This window comes from Manis javanica, chromosome 16, assembly GCF_040802235.1.
Source record: "Manis javanica isolate MJ-LG chromosome 16, MJ_LKY, whole genome shotgun sequence".
Taxonomy (NCBI): Eukaryota; Metazoa; Chordata; class Mammalia; order Pholidota; family Manidae; genus Manis; species Manis javanica.
In genome coordinates this window covers 65,197,022-65,217,576 of record NC_133171.1, presented here as the reverse complement: position 1 = coordinate 65,217,576, position 20,555 = coordinate 65,197,022, and the positions used below count along the sequence as shown (strand labels likewise).

The following is a 20,555-nucleotide window of genomic DNA, read 5'->3' as shown; positions in this document are numbered from 1 at the left end:
AAAGGTCAAAAGGCCAGGAGCACCTTGGCCTGGAATGTTCTGCAAGGGTATCAGCATAACCCGTGACTCTGCTGTCAGCCCTAGCAATCAGACTACCACCCAGCCCACCTTGAGGACAAGGCAGGTGATGCAAGTCCACACCCCTAAGTTTTTTCGTGTTCTCGAAAAATCCTCAACTGCCTATAAAACCCCCTAAACAAAGCACCACTACGGACTCTCTTGTCCCCTCCTGGCGTGAGCCGGGAGCTCTGTCCTTTCACTTTATCTCTAAATAAAAGCCTGTACCTTGCTCTCCTACCTTGAGTGTTTGTGAAGCTCATTCTTCGGCTTCGTGAGCATAGAACCCCGGCATCATCTTCTCCCTGGGATACCGGCATCTTGGTCTAGGGGGAGATCAAACAGGCTGCCTGCCAGGACCCCAAGGTGGGCTGAGTTATTGTCTGTTTGGTAAAGAGTAAGTTAAGAATCTTACATTTTTAACTTACTGGGTATTAAAATACAATCTTTAAGATGGAATGTTTCCTGCCTTTTACTATGTTGTTTACGGCTGGGCCTGCATGCTAAATTAGTTGCCTAGGTTACAAACTACTTAATTAGGGCCGGAAGGAGAAAAAATACAGCACAAAAGTAAAGGTAAATAAAGCTGGGCCTGCATGATTAACACAATAAAGACATAGGTTATGCTGAGGTACTCCTTTTTCTGGGGAATATTCGAACATTCCAGGCCAAGTTGCTGCTGGCTTTTTTAGCTTTAATTGATTAATTTTGGGTCTAAAGTTTTAGTGGACTTTTCCGGCCTTTTTTTCTTTCCACCCCGCTCATATCTATTTTCCTGCCTAACAAAAGTTTTTTAATTTTTAAAATTATATATTACATAGTAAAATCTGTTCTGAGATACAATTAAAGACCTGGATTGATGGAGAGATTTAGTATTTTTAGGTTAGGAGGACACACAGTATTTCAAAAATAACAATTCTGCCCTAATAAGTGGGTAGGCTTAAGTTTTGAGCAGAGTACTAAAAGAACTTTCTTGCAACAAGACATGATTTATAACTTCAAGAATGAATGGTAATAATAGTAGAAATTATTTGAAACTAATTAAGATGTAGGAACACTGCCAAGTATTAAAATATTTTTCAGTATTTCAAACAATTCACATAACACTTCCGCACTATACACAGATTGATCAGCACAGCAATAAAATCTCAGGAATTAATTTTGAGAAAAATTCAATGTATAATCAATTAAGTTCCTCAAACCAGTAGGAATATTTAATGTTATACTGATTAGCCAGCTAGTTAATTTTTCAAAAGTTCATTCGCTTTACAAGAAAGATTATTTTAGGGTAAAATTTTTTAAATGGTTCTACCCTACTGTTGAAATGAAAATTGGTGCACCTTCTGTGGAAATTTAGCAATATACCTGAAAGATCTTAAAATTTTCTATTTTATTAGCATTCTTATTCTATTTCTGGGAAGTTATTTCACGTGATATTTCTCCCGCAGATTAAGGAGAAAACTACAAAATGGTATAGTTTTATACAAATATTAAGAGAAAAAAATACATGTATATATGTAGAGATTAAAGCAGAATATTTTATTCTCTTTACTTTTTTATGTATTTTCTGCAATGTTTAAGTTTTGCTGTTTTATGAGAATTGGTCGCCAGACACATTACAAGAGAAAAGAGGCAGAAAAATAGGTATTAAGAATTCAAAAGAATTAACTGAAAGAACAAAAGGGAGTAGCATAGCACGCTTGTTTCAGTTTAGGTTCCCTTCCCAAACTAGACGCACTTCCCGCCACAGCTCTTGTTTTCACTCTGGTCCGCAGAGGTTACCCATAAAAAGGAGATAACCTGAGGAGGTGGGCTCTCTTTAATTTTCAACTTCTTGAAAATGTCTGGACGCGGGAAGGGCGGAAAGGGCCTGGGTAAAGGCGGCGCCAAACGCCACCGCAAGGTCCTGCGGGACAACATCCAGGGGATCACCAAGCCCGCCATCCGCCGCCTTGCCCGGTGCGGCGGGGTCAAGCGCATCTCCGGCCTCATCTACGAGGAGACCCGCGGGGTGCTGAAGGTGTTCCTGGAGAACGTGATCCGGGACGCCGTCACCTACACCGAGCACGCCAAGCGCAAGACGGTCATGGCTATGGACGTGGTCTACGCGCTCAAGCGCCAGGGCCGCACTCTGTACGGCTTTGGCGGCTAACGTAATTTAGAATAACGTCATTTGCTAAAAAAAAAAAAAAAAAAAAAGGGGGCCCTTGTAAGGGCCCCCAAAACTTTCATTGAAAAAGCTGGAGTGATTGTCAGAAAACAAGCGTTTAGTAAATCATTACTTTGGTTCAGGTTTACTCTGGGTAGGGTGTTACACAGGGTGTTACATTTGGGCGGCTCGTGGTATTGGCTCCGGGGCAAGACTCCCAGGCCTGTGGGGGACCAGAGCTCTGCAAGCCAGCGGCTTTTCTCTGGGTGCAGATTGAATTCAACTTCTCTGGCTTATTAATTTGGGGTCATCGTCCTAATTAATGAGTCTACCTGAGACCAAGAGTACTCTGTCCAACAATCTCCGTCGGATCCTGTAGATATATCCCTAATGACAGGCTGAAGGGTTTAAGAAAGGTATACTTTCCATTTAGTCAAGAACCTTCAGAAAAATGTGTTTGGCTGAAGGGAGTTGAAGAGATCTGTAACGGAGTATTGGGAGAGTTTTGTTCACCTTTCTCCTCTACATTTAACTGTGGCTGGAAACATTTGGACAGTCTTAACCCAGTCCACAGTACATTTGCCTCCCTTTCCAATGTTTGCCTTTTGGTACAATCTTAAACACTAAAGTACATCTATACAAAAGATGCTAGTGAATACCACACCACTTAATTCAAATACAATGGGATCCCGTGTTGGCAAAATTGGACAGCAACATGCAAGACAATGAAACGATTGTCTAACCCCATACACCAAAGTAAACTCAAAATGGATCAAAGACCTGAATGTAAGTCATGAACCCATAAAACTCTTGGAAGAAAACAAGCAAAAATCGAATATAAACGAGCAATTTTTTCCCTAATGCATCTCCTCGGGCAAGGGAAACAAAATAAAAAATGAACAAGTGGGACTACATCATGCTAAAAATGTTCTATACAGCAAAGGACACCATCAGCAGAACAAAAAGGCATCCTACAGTATGGGAGAATATTTGTAAATAACATATCTGACAAGGGTTTAACATTCAAATATAAAGAACTCACATGCCTCAACACCCAAAATGTTTGCAAATAACTCTATTAAAAAAAATGGGTAGAGGATATGAACAGATTCTTCTCCAAAGAGGAAATTCAGATGCCCAATAGGCACGTGAAAAGATGCTCCACATCGCTAATTATCAGGGAAATGCAAATTAAAACCACAATGAGATACCACCTAACACCAGTTAGGATGGCCTACATCGAAAAGACTAGGAACAAGCAAATGTTGGCAAGGATGCAGAGAAAGGGGAGCCCTCCTACATTGCTGGTGGGAATGTAAACTAGTTCAACCATTATGGAAAGCAGTATGGAGGTTCCTCAAAAAACTTAAAGTAGAAATACCATTTGACGCAGGAATTCCACTCCTAGGAATTTACCCTAAGAATGTAGGATCCCAGTTTCAAAAAGACATATACTTCCCTATGTTTATTGCAGCACTATTTACAATAGCCAAGAAATGGAAGCAACCTAAGTGTCCATCTGTAAATGAATGGCTAAAGAAGAGGTGGTACATATACACAATGGAATACTATTCAGCCATAAGAAAGAAACAAGTCCTACCAATTGCAACAGCATGGATGGAGCTAGAGGGTATTATGCTCAGTGAAATAAGCCAAGCGAGAAAGACAAGTACCAAATAATTTCACTCATCTGTGGAGTATAAGAACAAAGCAAAAGCTGAAGGAACGTATCAGCAGCAGACTCACAGAACCCAATGGACTAACAGTTACCAAAGGGAAAGGGACTGGGGGTGGGGTGGGTAGGAAGGGAGAGATAAGGGGAATAAGGGGCATTACAATTAGCACACATAAAGGAGGGGGGAGCATGGGGAAGGCAGTATAGCACAGAGAAGTAGTGACTCTATAGCATCTTACTATGCTGATGGACAGTGACTGTGATGGGGTATGTGGTGGGGACTTGATAATGGGGGAAATCTAGTAACCACAATGTTGCTCATGTGATTATTTATTAATGATACCAAAAGAGAAAAAATACAATGGGATCTCTCTGTGTGTCCCTTTTCAACAGCACAGCTCTCCATTTTCCCTAGAGTTAATCCTCTACCTGTAATTAACCAGCACCCTGATTTTGTTTATTGTTCCTATGCTTCTTAGTTTTTAACTTTACTTGCACATACCCCTAAATAATATATAGCATCATGTCTCTCCTTTTAAAACTTTTTAGAAATCAGTACACCTCTATGAAACATGTTTTTCTGTATTTGCTTTTCATGTGTTGAAACATGTAATTGTTTATTTCCCTTCTGAAGTCTTGCGGTGAGTCAATAGCACATAACATTCATTTCCCTGATAGAAATTTAAATATCTTAAATTTTTCATTATAAATAGCGCTACAGTGGGCATTGTACACAGCTGTGCTCTTTCTCTAGTTACATATCTAGGAGTGAAACTGCTTGGTATAAGGGTATGTAGATATTCAACATGAAAATAAAGAAACAATTAGCTTTTCAGGATTGTATTTTGTTTACACTCTCATATCCCACCAGTACTCTTGACAGTTCTTGTTACTTCACATCTTCAACATTTTCCTGTCAGAATTAAATTGTCAGTCTAAGGATTTGCTAAATGGTATCTCATTGTGTATTAAGTTGCATTTCTCTGGTTATAAAGTTGTTTATTTTCTTATAGGATTTTGGCTATTTGGGAATTTTCCCCTTAATGGGAACTACCTGTCCATATTTTTTTGCCTGTTTTTTTATTTCCTGGGATTTATTTATGATTTGTAAGTATTCTTTCTTTATATATTTTGGCTTTTAAACTTTTTCAGCATGAGAAATATATTGTCACCTTGGGGGTTGATTTGTTTTTATTGTATCTTTAGGTTCACAAAAATTAATTAGTAATGTTGATTTTTGACAGTTCTTATGAATGCTGGCTTTTCATATAGGAGTTACTTCCCTCTCCCCTAATTCTCCAAAAAAATTGTTATCAATGGACAAAAAAATTAGGCTGGTTATATCTCATTATTTGTCTTAAAATTTAGAGCTAAACTGATTGAAAGAGCTGAAAAGATTGAGCTTTCTATTCTCTAAATAAGCAATGATTAACTGGATGCTTAACATTTCCAAAACGTGAGACAAAAAAAGGTAAAGAGTGAAAGAAAAAATGCCTAAGATATTTGTTTATTCAAATTTGTTAAATGCTTTACATGGATTATTCTCCTGTTAATAATCTTGATAGGTTTCATCATTTTAAAATGGCAAAATAACTGACATCAAAATCAAATAACCAAGGCACCAAATATTTTATATTCTATAACCCAAGCTGTAACATTCTCAATCACTCTCAATTGATAGATAAGTCATCACAGAGTATAATGGCCCTGGTCATATAATGGAGAATTTGGGGAAGTGTGTCAGGCCAGGTACAAGATCTGCCTGTGAATGTCAACTTGATTTCATTATCCGAATTTTTCTTTTGTAATTGGTCAGGTTGTGGACCTGAGAAAGTCACGTTTATTCTCACACCACACAGATCTCATTTTGTCTGGATAGCACAGAATTTAACACCTGAAAGGAATCACAAGGATCAAAGTTCTTTTACAAATAGGATACTGGAATGTAAGGGCTTGAAAAAACTTGCTCAATTATTAAAGGCAGTACAATATTCCAATTTTTCTTAGTACGTCCTTGTTTTTTCCATTTTATACAACATATCTGTCACTTGTCTCTGTAGCTGTATATATTTGATTTAAAAAACTAGTGAATTGGTCACACAAGACTTTTTGAGACCCGTTTTGTCTTTAAGCAGGAGGAAAGCTATGCTTCTAATCCTTGTCTTGCGTGCTTTACCCCTCCGGGCCTGGCATTGTCCTGATTCCTAATGGGCTGGAGACGAAAGCTTTAAAAAAAGGTGAACGAAAGCAATTGTTTTTCCAATTTAATCCCCTTATTTTTTATCTTTCTATTCACATAGCACCGCCTAGGACATAACGAGTTAAAAGGCTGCAAGGTTATCGGAGACAGAACTCATAACAGGATGTTAACTACGAAGGAAAAAAGGACACGTGATAGGCTGTCAGGGTTTAAAACAGGAAGCCACCCTACTTTCTCACAACCGAAGGATGTTTTCACGCCATGTATGTACATATCATATACTATAGTTTACATAATATATATTATTTACACACACATTTTGGGTCACCACCCCATTTTAAGATCCGTGTACCTGATTTCGTAAAAGATACTTGATACTATAGCCGGTTGCCTTCTAGCCGAGCACCGCACACATTCCTCAGTGTAATGGAATCCCCGCAACCACTCACGGAAACCGCCATAATTAAAGCCTAGACTGGAAGAATGCAATTGCAGCTCTAATGCTGAGTGCTTAGTGGCTCTTAAAAGAGCCTTTGGGTTAACTTTAAAGACGCTTACTTGGCAAATTTACTTGGCGCTGGTGTACTTGGTGACGGCCTTGGTGCCCTCGGACACCGCGTGCTTGGCCAGCTCCCCGGGCAGCAGCAGGCGCACGGCCGTCTGGATCTCCCTGGAGGTGATGGTCGAGCGCTTGTTGTAATGCGCCAGGCGCGACGCCTCGCCCGCGATGCGCTCGAAGATGTCGTTGACGAACGAGTTCATGATGCCCATGGCTTTGGACGAGATGCCGGTGTCCGGGTGGACCTGCTTGAGTACCTTGTACACGTACACAGAGTAAGTCTCCTTGCGGCTGCGCTTGCGCTTCTTGCCATCTTTCTTTTGCGCTTTAGTAACCGCCTTCTTGGAGCCCTTCTTGGGTGCCGGAGCAGACTTGGCGAGTTCAGGCATAGTCAAGTACGCAATCTACCTACTACAATAACAAGGACAAAGTGACACAAGCAAAGCACGACAGGTCCATTTTATATAGAACCGCTTATGCAAATAGCTGATAAGTTAAAGACCTGCGTCTGATTGGTCACTTTTTGGATGACGTCATAAACTAGCTCTGAACGTTCAGAACACAAAAATCCTAACGTTCAATTTTCATTCGTTAAGATGAAACTGCACGCTTAACCAATGAAAATTCTTCTTTTTCGCGCCCAAATAGGGGTATAAAAAGCTGCACCACCACCACTTTCCATTCTCCCCACGCGCTTTCACTGGAGGTTGTGTGCAGAGTACTTGTTGAAGTCGCTATGTCTGGAAGAGGCAAGCAAGGAGGTAAGGCTCGTGCCAAGGCCAAGACCCGGTCGTCGCGGGCTGGTCTGCAGTTCCCCGTGGGCCGCGTGCACCGCCTGCTCCGCAAGGGCAACTACGCCGAGCGGGTCGGAGCCGGCGCGCCCGTGTACCTGGCGGCGGTGCTGGAGTACCTGACGGCCGAGATCCTGGAGCTGGCGGGCAACGCCGCCCGCGACAACAAGAAGACGCGCATCATCCCGCGCCACCTGCAGCTGGCCATCCGCAACGACGAGGAGCTCAACAAGCTGCTGGGTAAAGTCACCATCGCGCAGGGCGGCGTCCTGCCCAACATCCAGGCCGTGCTGCTGCCCAAGAAGACCGAGAGCCACCACAAGGCCAAATGAGCAAGGTTAGAAAATCCACGAAACAAAAGGCTCTTTTCAGAGCCAATTACTTTGTCAGAGGAAGAAAGCTGGTACACACCGTTTGTTATACTTCAATTTTTTGGTAGTCTAATTTACAAAATGTTCTCCCTTTTGGGAGAGGTTAGCAACTCTAGTAAATGTAAACTGACCTGAAAACAATGTGAAAGTGTACAGGTGTTAGTATGACCAGGAGAAGCTTGCTCAGAAATTTTAGATGAAGTAGATATTTCAACAGTTTTTAATTAACTATTAGTGTTCACAAGCAAAAGTACAGATGAACTGGTCGCTTTTTGAAGACCAATGTAGTATTTCTTTGTATACTAGAAGAGTCCTGGAAAAGAACAGCTTGGTTAAGTGATGTAAACTCAGTTTTCTTAAGATGATGAAATTATTAACTTTATACTCATTGACCATTTCCATTTTAAGAATTGATTCCAGTGGGAGTTAGAATTTTTATTAATATGCAGAACTTAATCCCATAATGGTTAAGTACTTGGTTCTATTTGGAACACTAACGCATTGTACTAGCTTAGGATACAGCAGTGAATGCAATTTAGAAAATCTGCCTCCATGGAAACTACCAGGTGGGGGACATAAAACATGTAAACAAGTAATACATATACCATGGGAAAAAGAGTGGAGATAAGACATCAAGCATAAGGGGGCTATTACTTTAGATAGAGTAAGTGGAAATAACCTTTTTAAAGGTGTTAACTGATCAGAGACCTGCATAAATTGAGAAAATAAATGATACAGGCAGAGGGGCCCAGAGGCAGAGACTAGCTTGCTGCATGCAGATTTGCTCTTAAGTGAATGGGATTCTAGTGACTGACCTGCCATCTGGAAATAAAGTTGGGTATAACCCTTTTCACCCCGAGAACGTTTTGCTGTCAGTTTCTTTGGTCACATTGAATCCATAGTGAACTTGCCGGGGGCTGAAACCCATTGGCAAGCCACTTGGCCAAAGTAGGCAGGGTTCACTGTTGACCAAGGAAAAAGGCTGCCCTTATGGGAGGGGTACTTCAGTGGGCTGCACCTGTCAATGGGGAGACTGGATCGTCCCCCAATGGGTATGTGGTCTCAGGTAGCTTGCCTCCTAGAGGACTGGGCCCCACCCCAGGACTGGAGGCAAGTGGAGGTGACACCTGAGGCAGTAGGGGTGGCCCTTGGTATAGTAAGCAGATCCTTTGAGAAGCAGAGTGCTCGTGAGGCAGTGGGGACTGTGGGTTGGCTGCTTCTCACAGCATTAGGAGTACAGAGGAGACCCCAGAAATGGTGTCATGAGAATGTAAGCTGCAAAATTCTGTGGATTCCCTGAGGAAGGAGATGCCATTGATGCAAGAGGAGGCAGCACGAGAGCACCGGCAGCAAGGTGCCATTGGAGACAAGAGGGCAGTGCTGCCAGGTGTTCTGAAGGAGGAAGAGGCCATCAAGGAAAAAGACGAACTGAGGGAAGCACAGGCGGAGGTGGCACAAGAACGTCAGCTGCGAAGCATTGAGGTGAAGGTAGGAGAGTTTCTGAAGACTGAGCTGGCATTGCTGAGAGGCACTGTAAAGAGGAGGCACTTGGAGTGGAGAGAAAGGTGCCATCAGCCCCAGAAATGGAGAAGCTGGAGAAGGATGAAGGGATGGTGCCGGAGGCACTGGGTCCCTCCTGTATTGAAAGCACTCCCAGTGGTTGTAAATAAAATAAAGACCCAGCAGCTGAAAGTTCCCCAAGGAGAGCAGCAGCCTCATCCCCAGGTCGTGGAGCACTCTATGGTCCACCTTTATACTCAGATTGAGCCGGTGGCTGTGGGACTTAGGGGTGTATGGAATTGTTCTGTCGGGATCACAGATGGGAAAGCTGTCTTCCCTGACAGTGCAGCCCGCTTTGAGGCAGCGATTACAAAGTGCGAGGTAACACGTACAGTAGTTTGAAGCAATGAGAACCCGGAAAGAAGTAAGACCTGTTAACAGGAGGAATTTGAGGGGCCCCGTGAGGGTTACAAGGACCCAGATGTGGGTTGATTTGATACGGGCAGGAGTAGATGGAAGGAAATTAGACGGGAAGCAAATAAGATCTTACTGGAGCTGTGGCAACAACTGAAATCAGTGCAGCAGTTCAAGCCATTAAGACTAAAGAGGCAGAGGTCAGAGACAGCGACAAGTCCGGCCTGTGTGTCTGCAAGACATTTTGCTGGAGAGGTTGGAAAACAATGTTCGAGCTTTCTTGCACAGGGACCATTGCAGAGGATTAAGGGCACGTAGATTGAGAGGAGAGAATCCTGGAGGAGTGGAGTGTGGGTAAAATGAATGTTTTATCCTCCAGGATTCTCACCTGACCCTGGTTGTCTAGCTCACTGCACACCTGTGGGCAATACATGGCTATTGACTCTATATAAAGAGCTCCGCCCAGTACTCTGGGCACAACACTGTGGCAGGGCTGCAAGGCTGTAGGAGAGCAAAGCAGAGGCTGGAGTGGTGGCAGTGCCAAGGACAGAGGCCCAGAGGGTGGCTGTGCGGAACAACTGCAGAGGCCCAGAGAACGGCTGCGTGGGATGGCTGTGCAGACAGAGGAGCCCAGAAGACGGCTGTGCGGACCTAGGGGCCCAGAGGACGGCTGTGCAGACAGAGGCGCCCAGAGGCAAGGGGAGAGACCGGCTTGCTGCATGCAGACTTGCTCAGAGTGAACAGAATTTTAGTGACTGACCTGCCACCTGGAAATAAAATTGGGTATATCCCTTTCACCCCAAGAACGTTTTGCTGTCAATTTCTTTGGTCACATTGAATCCATAGCAAACTTGCCCAGGGCTGAAACCCATTGGCAAGACAGTAGAATTAGGAAGTATATTCAGGGATTGGCCTGTCTGATTTGGTCTGATCCTCCTGCTAAATAAACTAGAAGTTTCTCCTGTACATACTAGCACTTGTCAGTTTCCAAAATATCCATTCATTAGATCAGATTACATAAAGAGATAATAGTTTTTCCAGCTCTTCCACAAGGGGAAAGGTGTGTTGTGTTAACAGTGATAAAGTGATCATCTCTCCCCAACCTACCCTCAAGAACTAAACACCTTTATTGCCATAAGCACAGATTCTCCTTTCTTCCCAGCTTCTCACTTCTCTTCCATTGCCTCTTGCTGGATTAAACAAATCAGAAACTGGCTGACAAAGGAATCAAGGAAATGTAATTTGCTGTCATCTAGCTTTCAGGATACAAAGGAAAGCATGAAGTTGGGACAAAGACACAACAGATCCATGCAAAAAAAGTAAAGTGTTCACCATCTACCTGGCTCTCTCTATCTCCACAACATTTTTTCTGTTTTTCTCCTTTCATGTATACTCCAGTCACAAGGGATTGTTATTTCTAGAACATATGGTAGTTCTTCCTGCCTCAGTAGCTTTGCATTTCCTGTTTTCAAGGCCCAGAGTGTTTAGCTAGTCTCTCCTTGAATAACTCTTATTCATTCTTCAATTTTCATAAAAAAGCACCTCTTCAGTGAGTTATTTTTTGAATCCTAATCCACGCATGCCTTCTGACAACCATTCACTATTGATAGACCAGGTTCTTAAACTCCCTACCAATTATTTTTTTTTAAACATCTTATTTATGTTTGTGTTTAATTGGCCTGCAAGCTCCATTAGCATATAAGCTAGAAAAGGTCAGTAAGTTAGCCAGTGTTCCATGAGGAGATACTCCCTTAAATGGAATACTTTGAGAAATGTTTAATAGGCTAATTGTAAAGCAGTAAGCAAGGTGTTAAGAAATCATAAGGGATAGTGCAGTGCTCTGAATCTAACATAAACAGGCAGTTATCACACCTAGGCCCTAAAGGACAATAGAAGAAGAAAAAAATCTGGAGACAGAAAGAGCTCCTTCCTCACTCTAATCTGCTTTTACTTTCCACTGGCCAAATCCAACTAGAAGTCAAAGGACAAGGACTGAATTCATAGGTCAGCCTATAGGTCATATATAGGTTAGCCCTTCAGGATGAAGAAGGGGGAGAGAATATGAACTGGTAAATAAATATCTGACCAAGTAAATTTGTCCTTTGGTATTTATTCTTGTCCTTTTCCCAGGTAAAAAATTTGCATTTCTACATGGGATACATGGAATGAACAGCTTATAAAGTGGTTTAGTTTGTTCATAGTGTCACTTCAAACTTGAAATGTTGTCACATGGACTCTGCTTCTGGTCATGAGGCTTAAGTTAGTAATCATGACTTCCTTCTTCTAAAAACTCATTCCTTATTACCTTGACCTCTGTCAGCACTTTGGCTGAATTCTTTACATGGTGGCATAATTTTTGCCTTTATTCCTGTGGGATCTATATCCTCAGTAGTCTTTTCTTTATTGCTCTGCCACAATTTTTTGACCAGGGTTTGTGGACAAAGAACATTTAGAGGCTTCCCTGGGTTCCAGCAGTATCTTCTTAGCTTCAATTATACAGCAGGAGCGCAATTACTTCCTAGAAATTGGGACCACTCATCGCAGCGAAAGGAGGAACACTTTCCTTTGCCTATTGGTTCAGTGACATGAGAAGACTAAAATGTACAGAGGCCGTGCTCAGCCTTCAAATTAATTGAAATTAATTATCAATTATTATTTCAGATCCAGGGGAGATGGCTTCATATATTGGCCATTGTTTTAAGGCATATACCACATCCTGTAAGACAAAAACTTGAAGATTCTTACCTTCCAGTTGGTGACATAACTGAGCTTTCAGAATGTCATTTCAAAATTCTATCAAGTCAGTAGCTTCTGGGTGATGAAGAACATGTTAAGATCAGTGAATTCCATGGGTGCAAGGCCATTGCTGCAAAATATGTGCCCTACTTGGGAGGCATTGTTTGAGATACAGTGATGATGGGAAAGGTATTCTGTAAGTCCACAGATAGTGGTAGGAGTAGAAACACAAGTAAAATCCAGACTCCATGTGTCTATCCCTGTAAGGAAAAATTAGTGCCTCCTCCATAAGAGAAGGGTCCAGTATAATAATCTCTAGTGGACTAATGGTCAGCTGATAGTCCCCTGCAAATGGTAATATAAAGAGGCTCAAGTGTGGCTGCTGTTGGCAAATAGAACATTCAGCAGTGGTGGTAGCCCAATCAGCTTGGTGTTAGTGATCCCATGATTTGAATTCATCCATAGGGTCCATCCCTCCCAATATGAACTACTTTGTATGTGAACTATTGTGCAATCACTGGTTGGTTGGTGCGATATAATGAGTCATAAAAAATAAAAAGTTGGTCATTCATACAATTTATACAATCAAATCTGTATTTCCCAGGTATATTTGGTCTTCATCCACAGTTCCTGAAGACACTGCAGTCTTACAGGTGAAATGGATGTCTTGTTATGTAAATGAGAGAATTTTGGACCCCACCCAAGGGAAGGGGCTAAAGGTTCAATCAGCCAATGGCCAGTAATTTAGTCAATCATGACTGCAATGAAGTCCTCAAAAAACAACAACAACAAAAATCTCTGAATAGAGCTTATCACTTTCTTGGATCCTGCCTCTCTGTGAGATAGAGAGCTTCTAAACTTCCGCATCCACTAGCCACCAAGCCTGGCTCCAAGCTCCATGGGGATAGAAGTTCCTTTATTTGGGACCTTGCCCTATGTCTCTCTTCATCTGGCCGTTAACTTGTATCCCTTATGGTAACCTTTATTAAACTGATAAACATAAATGATTTCCTGAGTCCTATGAGCAGCTCTAGCAAATTAATCCAACCTAAGGAGGAGGTCATGGGAACCTCCAGTCTGTAGCTGGTTGGTCAGAAGCACAGATAACTGCCTGGGGTGGTGGATGGAGGGCAGTCTTGTAAGATGGAGTCCTTACCCTGGGGAATCTGGTGCTGTCTCTGGGCAGATAGCATCGGAATTAAGTTGAGTTCTCCAACACCCTTCTTTCTGGTGTTCAAGAATTGGTTGATGTTGTGTGTGTGGGAATACCCCACACCTCCCTCACACACATGCATTGGAATCGGGTCCAGGAATCCAAAAGGAGTTGTACTCTCACTGCAGTATAATAATATTGTTATCTAAAGGAGAAAAAATAGTACTTGGGCAAAGAGGCTGACACCCACAGAAGTCATGTTTCCACCTGATTATTAAGAGCTTCCTTAATAGTGGAGCCCTCTGGTAATAATTTTGGGGCAACTCAAATACATTTACTACCATTGACCATTTGCATTACACCCCATTCATGTTAACAATTTTCTAGTCTTTTTTTCCATGTCCTTGACTAGCTGGATAACTCATTAGTCACTATCCATAAATTAGTAAAGATACATACAGATTTGCTTTTCCTGCATCAGGCCAGATTCCCTGCAACAAGAAGTGGACAACCAGATGTACCACTAAATGTTCTGCTGACAGGGAAAATTTCTCTTCACTTTTCTTTCTCTCAAGGCCTCCAATCCTTAAGTAGAGTTGTGACTTGTAGTGCACAGCCATCCAATTCTATCAGTACCAGAATATTTTGCAAAGCCAGTCAAAACAGGCCAATGATTTAATCCTCTGTTAATTGGTCATATGGAGTTTTCAGTGAGTGATAAAAAAAAGGAGTTGAAGGAGAAGTGACAGCAGTTAGTGAACAGATACCACAAGAGTCTAAGCATTACACATGCTCTCCAGACCAAGGTCTTAGATGTGGTCTTGTCTATAGAATTTCATCTTAGAATAAAATGCTACTGTGAGTATCAATTTTTAAAATCCAGTAGGTGATAGAATACCCAGTTCCTGGTGAATATTTTGGGACACACATTTATGTTGTGTTCCACTGTCAGGCATTCAGTAACTAAAACAGCTCAGTAGACATCAGAAGCTACTTTTCAAATAAAGAATTTGGATTATTGAACTTGAATACTTGGCTTAACATCATGCTAAGCAATAGAACTACACAGACAAATAAAAAACAATCCTTAAGCTGCCTATTCCCATCTGCTAGAGAAACTAAAAGAATTTGTTTCATGCTGTTTATAATATATGTGTGTGTGTGTGTGTGTGTGTGTGTGTGTATATATATATATTTATATTTATTTATTTATTTATATTTTTATTTTTAATTTTTTAAAATTTCGGTATATTAATATACAATTAGATGAGCAACATTGTGGTTACTAGATTACCCCCGTTATCAAGTCCCCACCAAATTCCCCATTACAGTCACTGTCCATCAGCATAGCAAGATGGTATAGAGTCTCACTACTTGTCTTCTCCTTGCTATACTGCCTTCCCCGTGTCCCCCCTTACATTATGTGTGCTAATTGTAATGCCCCTTATTCCCCTTATCCCTCCCTTCTCACTTCCCCCCCCAGTCCCTTTCCCTTTGGTAACTGTTAGTCTATTCTTGGGTTCTGTGGGTCTGCTGCTGTTTTGTTCCTTCAGTTTTTGCTTTGTTCTTAATGCTCCACAGATGAGTGATATCATTTGGTACTTGTCTTTCTCTGCTTGGCTTATTTCACTGAGCATAATACCCTCTAACTCCATCCATGTTGTTGCAAATGGTAGGATTTGTTTTCTTCTTATGGCTGAATAATACTCCATTGTGTATATGTACCACAGCTTCTTTATCCATTCATCTACCGATGGACACTTAGGTTGCTTCCATTTCTTGGCTACTGTAAAAAGTGCTGTGATACACATAGGGATGCATATGTCTTTTTGAAACTGGGATCCTACATTCTTAGGGTAAATTCCTAGGAGTGAAATTCCTGGGTCAAATGGGACTTCTACTTTTAGTTTTTTGAGGAACCTCCATACGGCTTTCCACAATGGTTGAACTAATTTACATTCCCACCAGCAGTGTAAGAGGGTTCCCCTTTCTCCACATCCTTGCCAGCATTTGTTCCCAGTCTTTTCTATGTTGGCCATCCTAACTGGTGTAAGGTGATATCTCATTGTTGTTTTAATTTGCATTTCCCTGATAATTAGCGATGTGGAGCACCTTTTCATGTGCCTGTTGGACATCTGAATTTCTTCTTTGGAGAAGTGTCTGTTCATATGCTTCGCCCATTTTTTAATAGGATTTTTTGCTCTTTGGGTGTTGCTGCGTGTGAGTTCTTTATATATTTTGAATGTTAACCCCTTGTCAGATATGTCATTAACAAATATATTCTCCCATACTGTAGGATGCCTTTTTGTTCTGCTGACAGTGTCCTTTGCTGTGCAGAAGCATGATGTAGTCCCATTTGTTTATTTTTTATTTTGTTTCCCTTGCCTGAGGAAATACATTCAGGAAAAAGTTGCTCATGTTTATATTCAAGAGTTTTTTGCCTATGTTTTGTTCTAAGAGTTTTATGGTTTCATGACTTACCTTCAGGTCTTTGATCCATTTTGAGTTTACTTTTGTGTATGGGGTTAGACAATAATCCAGTTTCATTCTCTTGTGTATAGCTGTCCAGTTTTCCCAACACCAGCAATATGTATATATTTTTAAAGGCAAATTAATGGATTATTTTCATCCTCATTGTCCACCCCTCAAAATAAGAGCCAAATGTATTTGTTTTCTTATATATGACCTCTTCCATCCCCAGCCTTTAAACATAGCTCCTAAAGAGTAATTTACACATCTGTGTATAACGTTGTTTCTTCCTTCAACAAAAATATCCTACTGTCCTTAAGTGGCTGGCACCAGTTATGAAAGAAAGCATAATTAAAATCAGAAAAAAAGACATAATTATTTTAATAAAATAATCCTTTATTCTAAATCCCCTGGTATGATACTCTTCATGAGCTTTGCAAGAGCCTCCTTAGAGAATTTTTGTCTGCCATGAATAATTCTAGACCAACAGTTCTTATGTGTCATAAAATCTAAGTAGCAGGACATTTGCACTTTGAAGAGAGCCCTACTGAAAACCAGCAGGCTTACAGATTATCTGGTAGCTGGTGAAGGTAGCACACCCAAATATTGTATATGTTGCTTCCAAAATCCAAAGAGGCCCACCAAGCATTGTCTCTTAATGTAGGGATTTGGAGGTGCAGCAACCTGTCTTTCACTTTAGAGAGAACATTCTGAACAATCTTATGTCACCAGACCCCTATAAACTTCTCTGCATCAAGCTGTTGACTTTCATGGCTTTATCTCTAAACTCTGGTATTCACATCTCTTAGTAAAACATCTAGAATACTTCTCACTTTCTGCTCCCCAGGACTAACCAGTATATTGATGTCATTGTAATGTGCCAGCATGATATTCTGTATGGCATTATGATGTGTTCTTCTGGAAAACATTATGATAAATGATTTTCAGAGCCATTTGGCAAACAGTAATACACACATACACACCCACATACATGCATTCTTTTTCCCATCTGAAAATAATTTCTGGATTTAATTATTAGTTGAGATTAAGAAAAATATTTCCTAGTACATACCAGGTACTAGAAGTCATGACAGGTTGCACCCCTTCCCACCAATGAATCATATATGACAGTGAAGTGTCATTTGGTATCAATATCCAATCAAGTTAGCAGTAACCTACTCTCAGTCTCTACTACCCATCCAAATTTTTCAGAAAGCAGAGAGGAATGGCAAGTTTAGGTTTGAGGGGAAGATCAAGAATTCAGTTTCACAAAACAAACAAATGAACAGAACAGAAATAGATACATAGACATTGAGAAGTGACTAGTGGTTATCATGGGGGAGGGGTTAGGAGTGGGTGGGTGAAATAGGTGAGGGGATAAAGAGACATAAAATCTCAATCATAAGATAAATCCCGTATAGGATGAAAGTACAGCATAGAGGATATAGTCAATAATACTGTTAATATCTTTCCATGTTGACAGTAACTACACTCAGGGCAAGGATTTAACAATGTAGATGACTGTTGAATCACTATGTTGTATACTTGAAACCAATACAGTATTGTATATCAACTATACTTCAATGAATAAATAAAACCATTAGACAAAAAATAATAAAGTTTCAGATGTATTAAATTTGAAATGTCTACTTGACATCCAAAAAATGGTATCCACTGAGAAGCTGAATATCATGTTCAGAGTTTTAAGTAGAGGTCTTGGCTGAAATCCCAGAGTATGGATTTCCAATATAATCATCAGATATAGTCCCAGATATAATCACCAAGGATGTGAGAGAAGATAGAGAACAAGGACTGAGCCTGGAGGACATGAGGATTAGGATGAATCAAAATGAAACTGAAAATTAGAGGCTAATGAATTGGGAGAAAAATCTGGAGGATGGTGTTTTTGAATCCAAATGAAGAAACGTTTCAGGGAGGATTGATCAGCTATGGCAAATTATGCTGGGAAGTCAAGTAAAACAAGGGCTAACAATCAACTACTAGACAGCAATTTCGATTAGTGAAATTTGAAAGTCAAGTGTTGGGGGGAAGGCAAGGCAAAGTTGATTAAATAAAATCACTGAATGAAAGAAGATATGAGTTTGATGACACTTTAGGGAAACATGGCTCTAAAGTTGAAGGACAGTCATGTCACTAGATGAAAGGATAAATGAGAGCAAGAGAGCATTTCTTTCAGATGAAAGAAATGAAAGCATCTTTGAATGCTGATAGGAAAGATCCTATAGAGGTTGTCTTTTTAAATAATACAGGAGAGAGAGGGTAGAGTTGCTGAAACTACACCCTTGAGTAGGAGAGGGTTTTAAATTTATTTCTTATGGAAAATTTAGGAAAGTCAGAAGTAGAGAGTCTATGGCATTGGTAAATGTGGAGTTGATAGGGTGTATTCCAGCCTGTCTTTTATGCTACCCAGAATCACTTAGTGAATGTGTCAGCCAAAAACCTCAGAAAAACTTTCAAAAATAAGAATCAGAAGAAAACAGGCCATTTTCTAGGCCTGTCCACACAAAAAAACTAGTATTCAGGCTTAGCTTTCCTCTTTGTTTATAGAGAAGCACTTGCAGATCAATCCAGTTTCTGAAAACATCCCTGCAGAAAATTCAGAAAAGCACTTGTGTCCACAATTAACTTTCTAACTAGGGTAAGAGGAAGTCTCTGAGGGAAGGAGAGGAAAGAGAGGCCCCTCATACAAGCCTGAGGCAGAGGAAGCCTGTGTTCTTTCTACTGGCAGCATTTCCTTTCCTCCAACTGAACTGAGCTCATCTTTTTGAGACTGAGGAAATCCCTAGCACTCTTCCCTGATCAAAAAAAGTTTGGGAAGCAGGTAATTCTTCAGCAAACCTGACAGTAATTAGGATGACTTTATATAATCTAGAAGAAAAGAGATAAAATCTCAGAAAAGTGAACACAAAATTTTGGCTGTGCTGAGAAGTTTTATATGGACAGCTGCTGAGGTATTCTGAATTGCTTTGCTTTAATTTTCTACGTATTCTTTCCCACCAATGACCCAAATCTGAGCATCCTCTTCCACACACACAAAATAGAGTCATCTTTGCAGGGCATGGCTCCATGCTGCTGGAAAAAGTGCTTTCATAAACCATTGGATTCAAATCTCTGCCCATTCATTCATTTTGTGGCCATGCAATATTCATAAACAACACACCAAATGTGGAGCTCTGGTGACAGACTGTTGAACAAAATGGTCATTTCCTCTTAGAGCACAGAAAATAAATTTGACATAGACTGGAATGAGTGTGTTATGTGGAGAGGGGAAGTCAGGAAAAGCTTCCCCGATGAATTGAAGTTAAAGCGGAGAGCTGAAGCACTGATCAAATTTAACCATATAGAAGGAAAGGCAATTATTCTGCACCAAAGAAACAGCGCATCCAGGTGCCTCATTCCAGAAGACACGTTCGCAGAGCAGCGTGCTAGCAGGAGGGTATCCCATACGAGTTTCCGGGCCATACGAAAAGCACGTTTTTTTATCCCCATTCTGGCAGCCTAGGAAGACCAGGAGAAAGAAGTTTCGATGAGGTCTGAGCACCCCCAAGGGACTCAGCGTTTTCTGACAGTTCAAAGTGGACTGGCTGAGTCAAGGGCGAACCTTACGGGCTGCTCACGATATGTGGGTTAGCACTGACCATGTGCGTTCCTGGGACCAGAGACTGACCCCTGGCGCTTATTAACATGCCAGATTCCATGCCAAGCACCTGGAGATTCCGACCAGAATGGCTAAAAATAGGACCAGGCCAGTTCACTTCACAGCAGCACCCACTGCACTCTGCGGCCGAGGTCTGAGATGTGCATGAGTTAGCAGTGAAAGTGAAAGTTGTGAGTTTGGGGGTGTTATGTTACTAACCCCCATTAGGAAAGTTCAGAAAATTCCATGTAGTGTGTAACTCCAGGGAGAGGAAACCCTGGGACGAAATATCTCTAAAAGTGAAATCAAAGGGAGAAATAAAGTATAAAACCCGTTTATTGCTTACAAACTGCAGTCTGGGGCCGTCTCTCTTTCCTGCTCCACAGAGGCAAAAGGAACACCCCTCTAACCTCTCACGTTCAGATCAGCCCTCCGTAGCCCAGGTAATTACCCATTGATATGGAGATGAATTTAGCTCCACCCCTGAGGGATGCCTGTTGATATGCAGATGAACTAAAACCAGGCGAGACATTTGGGAAATACTACTATTTTGCCCACATTGTGAAACTTGTATGTGGTCTAACTATAGTGGTTAGTACTCTTCACTGGCTGCCAGCGATCTCCTTTCCAATCTGAGTCGTGGTGGAAGTTTGTGCTCTTAAACACCTTTCTGCTTTTTGCTACACTGCAGTGGAGACAGCCTCTGAAAAACCCAAGGGAAATTGAACAGACTTCTAACCAAAAGAGATAAAATGTTTGTGACCTTTCCCCCACGGCTGGCCAAACAGAAAGCGTCAATGGTTTTTGTTTTTCATTTTTCTCT

The 20,555-nt window shown here is 41.2% G+C and overlaps 3 protein-coding genes across 27 annotated transcripts in view; 2 read left to right on the top strand and 1 right to left on the bottom strand.

Annotated features, from left to right (window-relative positions):
- Window positions 1-7,161, bottom strand: part of LOC108400704 (histone H2B type 1-L) — a 489,024-nt gene extending 481,863 nt beyond the window's left edge. For 11 of the 16 annotated variants that reach the window (XR_012126207.1, XR_012126208.1, XR_012126210.1 and 8 more), the window contains exon 1: window positions 6,640-7,157. Coding sequence is in view for 4 of the 16 variants with exons in the window: in XM_073224550.1 (XP_073080651.1) it covers window positions 6,649-7,029 (381 nt within the window). In the remaining 12 variants the exon portion in view is untranslated. Of the gene's footprint in view, window positions 1-365; window positions 384-2,094; window positions 2,113-6,132; window positions 6,557-6,639 lie in introns of those variants that run through there. The other 5 variants (XR_012126222.1, XR_012126224.1, XM_073224552.1 and 2 more) reach the window with 4 other exon arrangements.
- Window positions 904-2,535, top strand: LOC108400700 (histone H4-like). The gene has a single exon (XM_037000205.2). It carries the CDS (start codon window positions 1,898-1,900, stop codon window positions 2,207-2,209), a length of 312 nt encoding a protein of 103 aa, XP_036856100.1. The 5' UTR covers window positions 904-1,897; the 3' UTR covers window positions 2,210-2,535.
- Window positions 7,162-7,288: 127 nt separating the features above from the next.
- Window positions 7,289-20,555, top strand: part of LOC108400702 (histone H2A type 1-H) — a 113,061-nt gene continuing 99,794 nt past the window's right edge. For 7 of the 10 annotated variants that reach the window (XR_012126203.1, XR_012126202.1, XM_073224539.1 and 4 more), the window contains exon 1: window positions 7,289-7,768. Coding sequence is in view for 7 of the 10 variants with exons in the window: in XM_073224539.1 (XP_073080640.1) it covers window positions 7,377-7,763 (387 nt within the window). In the remaining 3 variants the exon portion in view is untranslated. Of the gene's footprint in view, window positions 7,769-10,095; window position 20,555 lie in introns of those variants that run through there. The other 3 variants (XM_037000202.2, XM_037000201.2, XR_005056453.2) reach the window with 3 other exon arrangements.